General features: G+C 38.9%; 1 protein-coding gene across 8 annotated transcripts; it reads right to left on the reverse strand.

Annotated features, from left to right (window-relative positions):
- Positions 1-3,181: 3,181 nt before the first annotated feature.
- Positions 3,182-12,542, reverse strand: eps8l3a (EPS8-like 3a). 8 transcript variants are annotated; one of them, XM_046383810.1, is made up of 23 exons: positions 12,476-12,539; positions 11,663-11,755; positions 10,955-11,161; positions 10,278-10,367; positions 10,108-10,181; positions 9,959-10,023; positions 9,713-9,871; positions 8,545-8,694; positions 8,417-8,469; positions 8,213-8,328; positions 8,012-8,118; positions 7,737-7,842; positions 7,558-7,631; positions 7,344-7,418; positions 6,847-6,992; positions 6,128-6,251; positions 5,939-6,019; positions 5,798-5,841; positions 5,600-5,708; positions 5,407-5,511; positions 4,821-4,906; positions 3,332-3,464; positions 3,182-3,227 (listed from the first exon to the last, which is right to left on the reverse strand). In XM_046383810.1, exons 4-23 carry the CDS (start codon positions 10,340-10,342, stop codon positions 3,216-3,218), a joined length of 1,884 nt encoding a protein of 627 aa, XP_046239766.1. In that variant the 5' UTR covers positions 10,343-10,367; positions 10,955-11,161; positions 11,663-11,755; positions 12,476-12,539; the 3' UTR covers positions 3,182-3,215. The 8 variants fall into 8 exon arrangements, with proteins under 8 accessions (XP_046239766.1, XP_046239762.1, XP_046239759.1 ...); XM_046383806.1 differs by having other exon boundaries at positions 5,939-6,251; positions 10,955-11,070; XM_046383803.1 differs by having other exon boundaries at positions 5,939-6,251; positions 10,955-11,074.
- Between the last annotated feature and the right edge of the window lie 309 nt (positions 12,543-12,851).

Raw genomic sequence — 12,851 nt, forward strand, 5'->3', positions numbered from 1 at the left:
CACAGAATAGTTCTTCCGCGATTTTAATCAGCTCAGAGTCAAGTCAGGAGAAAGAGGCAGACTTCCTGCGGTTGCCTGAAAACATTCCTTTAGCTGCAAATGAATTGAGTTGCAGTAAATGTTGAAAATCATCTTGCTTTGATGGTATTTCTGAGAGATTTTAAGGGAAAATGTGCATTGTAAATTTTTGCCACAGCACAAATAAATGTGGACGAATTCAGCATCGTCCGAGGAGAACGCCCTCACCGTTACCTCACTGTGGCTGTGAAGATGTGGACCCTCTGGCTCTCCGTAGGGCCGTGATTTCACTCATTCCTCCCCTTGTGGACAAACCAGAAAGTTCTCTCCCTTTGCATGCAGTGCACTGTACATATGCACCAAGCTAAGACTTCACAGTGCCTTTTCATTTTCAGCTTCGGGCACTGCATGCCCAATTTTTTGTATTTATCACCTGCCACAAGTGTTGCATCTTTTTTCCTCAGTCACATACAGTAGACCTCTATGCTGTTGTAATATCCATCACCTGAAACCACCTAGCTGCATGCTTGGTGTGAAATAGCTTTTACCTTGGCCTTCGTTTGAGGATGAAAGTTAACTTGTTTCTAGTATTCCGCTTATAAGTGCTTTTTTTGCATGTCCGCATGAATAATGATTGGCAAGTGAGAATGAGCTGCTCATAGAGAAGTTGCTTACAGCTGTACTGTTACGCATCTTATTTGTAAGCACACGGACGTAAACGCATTGTTCACCATGTAGAAATGAGCAAACCATGCTGGGACATGGTTAAGACTGTCGCAAGGTTCTGTAGCATTTTTTTTTTTAACTCATCCAAAATCTGATCAAAAGCTGGGATCACATTTTGTATTGTACATTGATCATGTTATCACATCCTGCCACCACACACGGTCCAACTTCCCATCAAACTGTGAGCATTCTGCTTAAAACTAGACGTTACTGTCCAGTAATATTTAAAGCCAAGACTAGGAGAGCAAATCGGAAAATGTCAGCCTTTATTTGAATAACCAACTGCAATGTGTTAGTATATAAATGTTTTCTTCATAGATGATTAGAGAAGAGAGTGTGTCTTTTTTCAGCAAGAGTCCAGTAGCTTCAAAAAGTGGTGTTCAAAGGATGCACTGGAGTTGTGCTCTGAACATGCTAAAATTTGTGTGCTTGGATTTCATGTACGTATAAAGTGTATTTTTGTAAAGGCAATATAGAGATAAAAGATTTTATATTCACAGTATATTGATGTTAAAGTTTAACACTTAATTTCGTTGCTGTTGATCATCGTGAATTGGCATCATGTTCTGAAAATAGAGTTTTTCAGTATGGTTTTACTGCTGTTTTAATTTGTTAATTTGACATTTTTGTGTCTGTTTGACCTATGTAGCTCACACACTCGCACTGTTTTTTATTCCTGATCATTCTCAGTTCATTATTATAGTACACCTGATAAACCCACAATAGATAGCCTCTTATTTTACAGTCAAAAGCTGAAACAAGCCCCCCCCCCCCCCCCCCCCCCACAGTACATCCTTTTTTTGTTTTTGTGTGCTTTTGTTTTGGTTGCAAACACACTTGATCTACACGTGTCCTTATCTGTCTGACAGCATCAGTCCACAAACTTGAGTATAAGGTATAAATTATTTATGTTTAATTATTGCAGCTTCATTTTGACATTGGCCTTTCCTTTGTTTAACATTTTAACAACTGTCTTTTTGAGACCGCCTTGTCACATTTTGTAAGGTAATTATGGGAATAAGGGTTTGATGACAACATAACCTGCTGTGGTCCGCTATCACTGTGCGGACGTTAACCTGGACTGACCTGAACCTCCGTCATCCAACCAGCTTTACAGCTTATTGTTTACTGTGTTTGTGTGCACTTGATGGTTTCATGTTGTCTTTTACAGCCGACACAGAGTCACCCGTCTGTGCTCTCACAACAACATGCATCCTACCTCACAAATACTAATCTGTCATGTTGCTGCTCTCAACAAGTGCAGGGCCACAACTAATGATCATTTTCAGGATCGATTAATTTACTGACCATTTTCTGGATAAATCAATTCATTGTTTACTCTACAGAATATTAGAGAATAGTGAAAAATAGCCATTTGAATTCCCTGTGGTGCACTGGACTATTGGAGTATTGATGTATTCAGCTTGGTTGTTTTGTCTGACCAACACTGTAACATTTGCTTCACCATCATAGACATAAAAGTAAAATAAAATAATTAAGTAAAAGCAACAAATCCTCACATTTGAGAACCTTAAACCAGTAGATACTGGGGATTTTTACTTGATATAAAAGAATTTAAAGGATCAATCAACCATCACAGTTACTGCTGATTACTTTTTGTGGATCAGCTCATCTTAATTCCAGTAAGTAAGTGCATGTGGGAAGGGACTCTAGTTTAACAGGTGAGACAAAATCTTAGCATCTAATATATACCACACTATATTTACTGTTTCATCGTTCACCTGTTGTTAAATAGTTTAGATAGGTAACAGTGCATTAACATTAAGTATCCTGATGCTCACACTGGAGATATTTTTGTGCTCAGCTGACATTTCTCCCTTGAAACCATCTTTGTTTTCACGTTTGTTTGATTTATGTTTTTAATTTTGCCTGATTTCATGTCCACTGATCTGTAGCCATATTATTGCCTGAAAAGAATTACCAATGTTAGACAGATGATAAGGTTCATGTCTAATGTCTGAACAATGAAATAAAGCATGTTTATTCACTAAATAAACGCTCCGTATGTGTTGATAAGTTTTATTTACAGGGTACGTAATCAGAATCAGAATTCTCATTCAGAATCAGGATCAGACCACGTTGGTGAGGTTTTCAGCTCACCACGTTTTTTTGTTACGTAATTCAGGTTATGTCACTACACACTACAGGATTGCTGGAGTAACTGTGTAACTGTGCTTTAATTTACTCTTGATCATATAACTTGACAAATGATTGCTGACTATGTATATTATTTAATACATTAAGTGGGACATTTCTTTTGAAACTGACAACACGCAAAAGGTTTCAGAGGATAATATTTCTAACATTTATATACCAAACCAGCTGTAAACCTAATCTCACTTATTTACTATCTGAAAGCTTACAGTATTTGATTGGTGACGTGTCTTGGCCCAGGTTGATTTCTTCCTCTTCTTTCTTTTGTTGTCCTCTTCCCGTGTTATTCGTTGCATTTAAGTGGCAGCCTGCAGTGTTGAAACACAAAACAGACAGAGGGGTGTCTGTGTTTACACCAGCTCTCATCAGTGAGATGATGATAAATCTTCACACGCTGTGGTTTGTTACTTACAGCCATGGCAGACTTGACTGCTTGTAACTGGATGAAGACTCGTCCCCCTTCCTCTGGACACACTGTCTTCAGCTCCTCTCTGGTCATCCCCAGGAGAGCAGGGCCGCTCAGTCCACCCAGACAGCGTACAGTACTGCAAATATTATAGTGACATTGATACACTGTATGGACAAAAGTACTGGGACACCTGTCCATTACACCGACAGGGACTTTAAAGACCTTGCATCCTAAATACATAGACAACTATAACAGCTTCCACTCTTCCAATCTGATTTCATGCCCACTAATCTGGAGGGCTTTCCACAAGATTTTGGAGTGTTTCTGTGGGACTTTTCTGTGAGGTCAGACACTGATGTTGGACCAAAAGTCCTGGTTCACAATCTCTGTTCCAGTTCATCCCAAAGATGTTTGATGGGGTTGAGGTCAGGACTCTGTGTGGGCCAGTCAAGTTATTCCACACCAAACTCATCCAGCCATGTCTTTATGGACCTTTGCTTTGTGCACTGGGCCACAGTCATGCTGAGACAGAAAAGGGCCTTCACCAAACTGTTGCCACAAAGTTGGAAGCATAGCATTGTCCAAAATGTCTTGGTATGCTGATTAAGATTGGTAAGCATTAAGATTTCCCTTCATTGAAAATAAGAGGCTGAGCTCAACCCCTGAAAAATAGCCCCATCCCAATACTTTATCTATATAGTGTACAACGCAAATCAATGTTGTGATTCATTATAGCTGATAGTGTTATGTAACTAAACTTTAACACGTATTGGTTGAGTGCAGGATTTTTAAGCTACCACTGAAACTCATTTGGGGAAAAGAAAATAGGCGGATCAAAACCAGCAGCAGAAGCCAATATATTCTGACTCCAAAGCTCCAAAAACATCCTTCATTTTCCATAATACAACTGAACTCAGTGTCTTTCACTAGACTATAGATATATATAGAATCCTAAATGGGTTCTGCTTCTTTCTAACCCCACAAGACTGGTTTGTAATCCAAGTTCAAAGGTTTAAGTTTCAAGTACATACCAAGATAAGATAAAATAACCCTGATGACATAAAATTAGCCCTGGCATCGTTAGGTTTATGACATTATCGGGGTTATTTTGATTTTCCTCCAGAGCTGATAAAAAGTGAACGTCATGAGTAAAATCTGTGGGCTGTGGTCCATTTAAAGTGTATAAACAGCAGAAACAAGCACAGGCACCACGACGTTTGAAAATTCACCAGCAAGAATTACATTTGTTATGAGGCATTGAGGAGAAACAGAGAAAAAAAAATATTGCTAGTGAGAACTGACATCATCACACACTGATAAAGAAGCAGATTGTTTTAATTTCTATATTCAGTCAGTGAGTGCATCGTTGGAGGCTGAGGGAAGTCTGTAACACTGTGTTAGATTGTTTCAGAGCTTCAAAGGCTTTATCATGTTTGAATGAATTAATTAAATCTAGCATTTAATATAAAATTGAACAACTGTATGTACTTACATTTTGCTAAAGTCCTTGTCTTCAAGCCAGGCCTTCACCTCTGCAGGCTTGGATCTCTTTGTTAGCACAGGAGGACCTACAGTTTGCTGAGAAAATTGAATGATAATGAGCAGTGATTTGACTTCAGTGCAAAGGCAGAAACTTTACAATCACATTCACACGAAGATATAATATCCAGTGATATATAGTGTTACAAAGCTATATTTCCCTTCACAAATGATGCAGTTTAAATAAAGCTTCCACACATATTGAGTCACATTTTACATCTTGTGATCATTCTGACCACATTTGCATGTTTCCACTTTCGTAGTGACTTTTCCTTTTAGGTAAATGTCAGCCAAAAGGTCAGAATCACTGAGTAATGACATAATTACACACAAGCACATTGTATAAGTAATAAGCGTTTGCTTTACTGAAGCACACCTCGAAACAACGACTGGATTCCCACCAGTGGTTGAGAAAAAGTGTAATCTGAGAGTGACAACCTGTGTTCTGCTGCTTTCCCTCACCATAAGTACCTTGATTTTTACAGGTGCTGAGTATTTGAATATCACTGATCTTAAACTTCTGTGTTTGTGACACCCACCTGGATAGGCTGCTCATCATTATCCTCCAGGACATTATTGGGTACAAAGCCCTCCTCTCCTCTGCTGTTTCTTACGTTCCACCATTGCTTTGACTTATCCAGCAGCTGTGAAAGGACAAAGCAAAGGAGTTCTGTTGTGGGTTAATGAAGGAAAGAAGAGAAAAAGTACATGGTTCATGTTACTAAAACTCACCTCAACGATTTCTCCTTTTCTGATGGAGAGCTCTCTGTTGTTTCTTGAAATGAAGTCGTATTTGACACGCATGTGCTGTGGTTTTGACCGTGGTTTTGACACGTCTGAGCTATGAAAACACATCATAAGGTATCAAAAACTTCTGAGGTACAAAACATTCACAGTACACTGAATTGTACTTTGCATGCTTGTGTGTACCTTGCTTTTTGTGGAGGATATGATGGTCTCCACTTGGCTGAAGCCTGCACAGAAAATTACAATGTCTTAATATGATTTTATTTTCCCTTTTTACTTCCTCTGTAACCAAACTACCTGTTGATAAGCATTGTCTTACTTTACCTGGCTGAATGAAGGTTGAGGACTCTCTTGTCTTCTCACAGGTTCAGAGTAGACGGGTTCAGGTTTTGCTGATGGCTTAACCTGTCTTGTCACAGGTTCAGAGAAGACGGGTTCAGGTTTTGCCGATGGTTTAACCTGTCTTGTCACAGGTTCAGAGAAGACGGGTTCAGGTTTTGCCGATGGTTTAACCTGTCTTCTCACAGGTTCAGAGAAGATGGGTTCAGGTGTTGCTGACACCTCAGGGGGCTGCCAGCCATCGAAGAACTCCAGAGTGTATGTTGGGATGTCCTCATCTTCTTCAGGCCATTGGGTGCTTGTTATATTGTCAAAATCAAAACTGATTATCATACAGCATACAACAGCCTGATACATTTTACTAAACCAAACAGTGGACAGTGTTGAAGAAGTACTTGAAGAAGATTCTTTATTCAAGTATCAGCAAAGATAGCATCAAAGTCAGACTGGCATAAGCAGCATCTCAGTGTTGTAACTGGTTTAGCTAGACTGAACTACTCTATATCTAGTTAGGCAGTTTAGTCCAATCCAAAGTGGCACAAGATAAATCTTGGAGCTTGTGAGATGATTAATGGGTGTGTATATTCGTCTTATTACATTTTTTGTGAAATAATGAATAGTTTTACCACTTTGGGCCTGGGACGTTTATTTAAATGCAGCCATCTGCAAGGTTTTTGAGGTGATGTGTCAATTTAATAGAATCACTAACAACACGGACAAAAGGCTCCAGTTAAACCCTTACTCAAGTATAAGAGGACATACTTAACTAAAATACTTAAAGTACTTCAAAACTGTTCTCAAGTACCGTATTTGTGAGATGACACTGAGATTGTGGTCTCATACAGATAATAAAACCAACAGCTTATTAGCTCCAACAGTGTCCAGTGTCCCACCTGGGGATGTTCCAGGCGTCTCCCAGAGACTGCCACAGCTGGTCCTCCTCTGTGGAGGCCTCCTCACTCATCAGACGGATACACTGAGGCGTCAGCAGCGGCGCCACAATGGTCGGCGGCAGATCCTCAGGACAGTGAGATACCACCTGGTGAGGGAAAGCGTAACTCACTCTGTAAACAAGAACTAAGCGCAGCAGTTCTGTAAATTATCATACAAAATTTTTGAACTATAAAGAGAAATTTTATGAAACTTAAGTGACACTAATTCTACAACAAAAGGGGGCAAAACATGTATGAACTGAGCCAGTCTGACATTACATGACATGGTCACATATATTTTCTCAGACTGCGGGACAAAACTCTTAACATCACGATATGTGATATCACATATGATAGAATGGGGTTTAATGTGCACTGTGAACTTTTCAACAGTGATTAGAAATCCTAAAATTCCATACATTATATGTCTTCAAGTTATTCAAAATAACAACTCTTACAAATGCTAATGTGGAGAATAAGCTGTGAATGAATTCAGGAACACCAGGATTTGTGATCTTTCCATTGAGCTCCACCTGTCAAGATGAAAGCATAACATTGAATAATACATAATATGCCGCAGCAATAGTGTTTCAGATACTGCACATTAGAGAGTGAATAGGAATAACATTGACCAAGATGACAGTACGTAAGTGTGACGTGAAGGACACGCACCAGAAGGTTGAAACCACATTTGATCTTCTGGAGACAAGTTGCAAAGTCTGCTGCAGGGGGCATGCTGTCCGTCACTAAAAATAATCAGTATAAAAATATGAAGAAGCTTTCACCACTTGAACAATATAACTTCCAATAGCTTGCCGGTGTATTCCTCCATTTTGTTTGTCTTACATTACCTTTTCCTTTTTTCTTTTTCTTCTTTTTATTTGCATTTTTAGCTACCACTGCAGCTATTTGCCCCATGAAGATTTCTAGGTCATTCAAAATATGATTCAAGATGTCCTGTAAAAAAATAAAAAAGAAGAAGAAGAAAATAATTTCCACATTCTTCTTCCCTTACAAGTGACTAAACATGTACCCCGTTTAACAATTAACAAAATCTGTCACAGGTGATCAGTGTATCAAACACAGCTTTTACTTTTCCTGTGTCTTAATACAAAACCACACTCACTATATTCCTGTCCAGCTCTTTGTACGGGGGTGGAGGTTCTTCATCAGCCATGAAAGGCTGCAGTGAAAGTTGCTCTTCCTCTTCAGGGTGAGCAATGTCATACTCTTCTGTGTGTACACAGGAGACAGAGGGTTTGTATTGATTTTGACTCTGTCGTTGATAGTCAGAGCAGCAGCTACATGAGTCCTGTCACAGACTCACCATAGTCAGGAGCTGCCCACTGGGGCATTGAATTCTGCTCTTTCGGTTCAGAAGATTTTGCAGCATTACGATGGTTGCTCATCCCCTGATGTCCATCCATATGTCCTGCATTGCTGCTTCACAACATTTGTGAGGCATCATGGTGAAAAAATAAAAGTAAATAGTAAATAAATGGTAAAGTTGCAGGTATTTGTTCTTACTGACTTTGGGTTCCTTCGTGAAAGAGCTCGTGAGAGATCCTTTTGAATAAGGTCAGCCTGTAAGAAACAAACAAACATTCAGTTCCTCACTTTTTTATTTGATTGTCATGATAACATCCTCACCGTCCTCACCCTGATATCCTCGCACTGAAACATGAACACAGTGGTGGTGTGTTTTCTGCTGGCCTGGACAGACACTGTGAGCAGGGAATTAAACACCTCTGAATCCACAACAGCCTTTAGCTCCAGGACATCTCTAAGAGCTATGGACTCCAGCTCCATCTGAGAAAACACAATTTATGTAATTTATGTAGCACATGTTCTTGTGAAAGGAAGCAAAACAATGTGCTTCACAAAGAATAAAAAAGGGATACATTCTCAAATTTATGGGGAGACTGTTCCAGAGTCTACTGGCGATACCCAAATTCTCTGCTTTGTTCTTATTTAACTGAAGAAAGTCATTAATTTCTGAAATATGTCAGTATCACTGTCGAAATATAAATTTGTCTTTGTCTTTTATGACAATGGTTGAGATTTGTTCAGGTTTAGACCTAAGAACAACTTTGTTAGTAAAGGTTTGGAGAACATGGTTTGGGTTTAAATTTCTTTTCTGTTAAAGTTTAAGGGCTTTCATTGTCATGGTTACAATAATTACAATATGATTAAGGCTTGGGGTTAGTCACGGCTAAAAGAAGTCAAACCTGACTAGACATAGGAAACAGGAAGCAAACTGTGGGCTCCTGTGTAAAGTTTATAACGTCACTTGACATCCTTCAGCGGTGGTGGTATTGCTGCTAAGGGGTTTGTTACATATAAACATAAGCTATTTGGGGTATTAAGAGGACAGTCACAGATATAGAGTGTTGTGTCATCTGTGTTGAAGTGGAAATAGATGCCATGTTTGAAGTAAGTATGGCAGCAAGTACAAATAATTGGAGCCCAGGGCAGAACCTTGAGGTACACCAAAAGAAATACAGTATTTGCTCTTCCTGTATACAAATAGTCTTGACCCTTTATGTAAGACCTAAACTAGCCTTGAACTGTGTCTGAGAGCTCATGCTACATTGTTATCTGTTCAAGTCATAGAACTGTTTGTATCAAACAGTGTTTTGATGGTTGTCATGAACACACCACTCACAAAATCTACAGTTGTTCAATCACATTGAAATGTAACATATGATTGACAACTTTATTTAATCATTAAGTGACCCTTTATGGGTGTAGGCTCGCTATAATCCTGGAACAGACAACTCCCATCAGATTTTAATTCACCTGCCTGTAGGCCTTAGAAGGCTCTCACCTTGGTTTCGATGTCTGTGAGCAGCAGTTTGGGACCTCGCACCTCCAGCAGCATGCTCTGACCCCACACACGACCCATCCCATCCAGCAGCTTCAGCCGCTCCACACAGTCAGCGACATCTCTCAGCTCGTTCCCATCCAGGTCACAAGTGAACAGGTGCTGCAGCAGAGAGACATTAAAACACAACATTAGGGTTGTATAACTCAGAAAGAGATATATTTATCTTGATAATGTTATGTATGATACCTCCACTCTGTACTGAAATTTGTCCATAATCTTGTTTATTGATTCTGCATATTCCTTCCTTTGCACTGTGAAAACATAAACCAGAGTTCTGTATTATTCATAAGATTAAACTGGTGTAACAGCTGACCATGTCAGCAGTGCTAACTTACAGTAAATTGACTTTGCGCTGGGCCTTGACAGGTTTGATATCTGTGAAGATCTCTCATCCATAGTGGAGTAACCACTGTGACAACAAATGCAAGCAATTTTAAACACTTATCCAGCAATCATCTGCTGATGAATAAAGTAGTAAAAGAAGCAATCAGTCAGTCATACATACTTAGACTGGATGGAATCAGCATAGCTGCTGGTGTCATTTCCAAAGGGACTGTTAGTCCTGAACATCTTAGGATTGACTGACCTGACACACCTGCAGTTTCAAATATGATATGAATTACACACACCATAAATGTGTAAGAAGAGCTTACTCAGCAACTGAACTGAGCAAATTACATTAATTGGTTTGTTGTGCCAGCTTCATTCAAAGCTGACTGAAGCTTAAGAATCTCACATTTTGTTCAGTTTTAGCGGAGAAATTTTTGTTAATTAATATATGCATCTTGTTAATCATCAACTTACAGTCGCTCAGCAACACAGCACCTGACAACATCTTTATGATGCTGTTAGCATATCTCAAGAGTTTAAAGACTGGTTTCTCGGCTGTGTTATACCACAAACAGATTAAATCGGTTCAAAAGTTTGCATACAATAAAACAATATTGTGTATTTAAAACAGATACAATGGGAATGGGTAAGAACATTTTACAGAAAGTAAGTCAGAAAAGTCTTCAATCCGTTCTTATTAGAGCTGTTCTCAACATTGTCTCGCTATACATAATCTAAGGAAGATTATAGTGATGTGGACTTGTCTTAAATGAAATGCTACAGATCATTTACACAAAAAACAAAGACATGTACAGTTTACCAAGTACGTTCATTGTTAAAAGCTCTTCTTACCTCTGATCTCTGGTGGGTGGAGGTTGGAGTTACTTCTTCTGTATTATTCAGTGTGTAGCACAAATACCACACATGTTTTAATTCTGTGCCTCAGTCAACGACACACACACCCAGGACTTCCTTATAAAAGGGAAGAACAAAGTCCAGTGTCTGTAGCTGCTGAGCTGACTCTGTTGAGGGTGTGAGAGCTCTAGTGTGGGGTCCTGCCTGAGCAAAGGTTAGCGGATACAGAGGAAATCACCTTACCCTGGAAAATCTTATCCTGAGGTTATAAACAAGACCTAGTGTGCCCTGTTAGGATTTTGCCAACTTTGGGAGCCTACAAATCTAGTGGGATTGCCAGCATCGAGCCACAATACGCATACAACATGTGTTTTTCCTTCTTCCTCATCCAAAATGAAAAAAAAAAATTCTATATACGTGGAGCCTAAAAATGTGAGCACAGCCACAGATAACGACTAACGACAAATCAGACATATGTTGGTTTTCAACTACATCTACAGAGAAAGAAGCGATAAAGCTGTGTTTATTAAATACTCTTCAAGTAGGGTCTTATCTTTGTACAACTACCCTTTTATTTAAATAAATACATTTGCTGCCAAAGCCAGGTTTATTTATCTTGACTTCTCACATGTCAATATTTCTTCTCTCCAAGTCTAACCGTTGATTGAAATCACATGAGTGTAATGCAATAAGACACCATATCACCTGAATCACACTGCCAAACATTAACCAGGACAAATTCCTCAGTGATGTTATGAGCTCAGGGTAAACAACATGACCACCTTTAGCTCAAAGAATCTGTGTGAAAATGAAAACAAAATACACCTTATTCATTAAGAAGAAGTGAAAAGACACATACAGATATTTCTGCAATAGTTACTGACTTTGCTGATTATTTGTATGGAATATTGATCTGCAGGAACATAAAAATAACGTATTATACACTAGACTGCAAAAAACGAACCCAAAACAAACAAACAAAAAAAATAACAAAACAAAACAAAAAACAAACAATATGAACAGTATTGTTTAAAACTTTTTAAATTTCAAAAATTAAATGCAGGATTTTGACTTGTGTTGGGGCACTGTTATATTGTTTTTACTTGTACGGTCTACCTAAATATCTGAATATCTCTTCCACCAGCGCTGATAAGTTTAAATATTTATGATATCCACAGAATTGACTGATCAATCAATTGCTATGACATACTGCTAGTAAATATACATGTATATAAACTATATAATATAAATATATCATAACACCTTGTCAGGGAGTTGGTGAGCAGATGAGGAACAAACTCATATTACAGTGCATCCAGAAAGTATTCACACCGCTTCGCTTTATCCACATTTTGCTATGTTATAGTCTCATTCCAAAATAGATTAAATTCAATGTCTCCCTCAAAATTCTACACAAAATACCTCACAATGACAAAGTGAAACAAGTTTGCTTAAATTTTTTGCAAATTTATGAAAAATGGAAAACAAAAAATGTAACATGTACATAAGTATTCTCACCCTTTGCCATGACACTCAAAATTGAGCTCAGGTGCCTCCTGCTTCCATTCATCATTCTTCAGAGGTTTCTACAACTTGAGCTGAGTCCACCTGTGGTAAATTCAGTTGATTGGGAGTGATTTGGAAAGGCACACACCAGTTGACAATGCATGTCTGAGCACAAAGCAAGCCATGAAGTCAAAGAAATTATCTGTAGACCTCCGAGACAGGATTGTGTTGAGGCGCAAATCTGGGGAAGGGTACAAAAAGATTTCTGCTGAATTAAAGGTCCCAAACAGCACAGTGGCCTCCATAATGACTAAGTGGAGGAAATTTGGAACCACCAGGCTTCTTCCTAAGGCTGGCTGCCCAACTAAACTGAGTGACTGGGGTTGAA

This window comes from Scatophagus argus, chromosome 3, assembly GCF_020382885.2.
Source record: "Scatophagus argus isolate fScaArg1 chromosome 3, fScaArg1.pri, whole genome shotgun sequence".
NCBI lineage: Eukaryota > Metazoa > Chordata > Actinopteri > Scatophagidae > Scatophagus > Scatophagus argus.

What these genes read in the sequence shown, in the direction of transcription:
- eps8l3a (XM_046383805.1), bottom strand. Translation starts at nt 10,342, where the DNA reads ATGTTCAGGACTAACAGTCCCTTTGGAAATGACACCAGCAGCTATGCT. An exon ending in GCTGATTCCATCCAGTCTAA is followed by an intron (nt 10,182 to 10,277) that starts GTATGTATGACT and finishes TTGTTGTCACAG; the next exon opens with TGGTTACTCCACTATGGATG. An exon ending in AATGTGGTTTCAACCTTCTG is followed by an intron (nt 7,419 to 7,557) that starts GTGCGTGTCCTT and finishes TCATCTTGACAG; the next exon opens with GTGGAGCTCAATGGAAAGAT.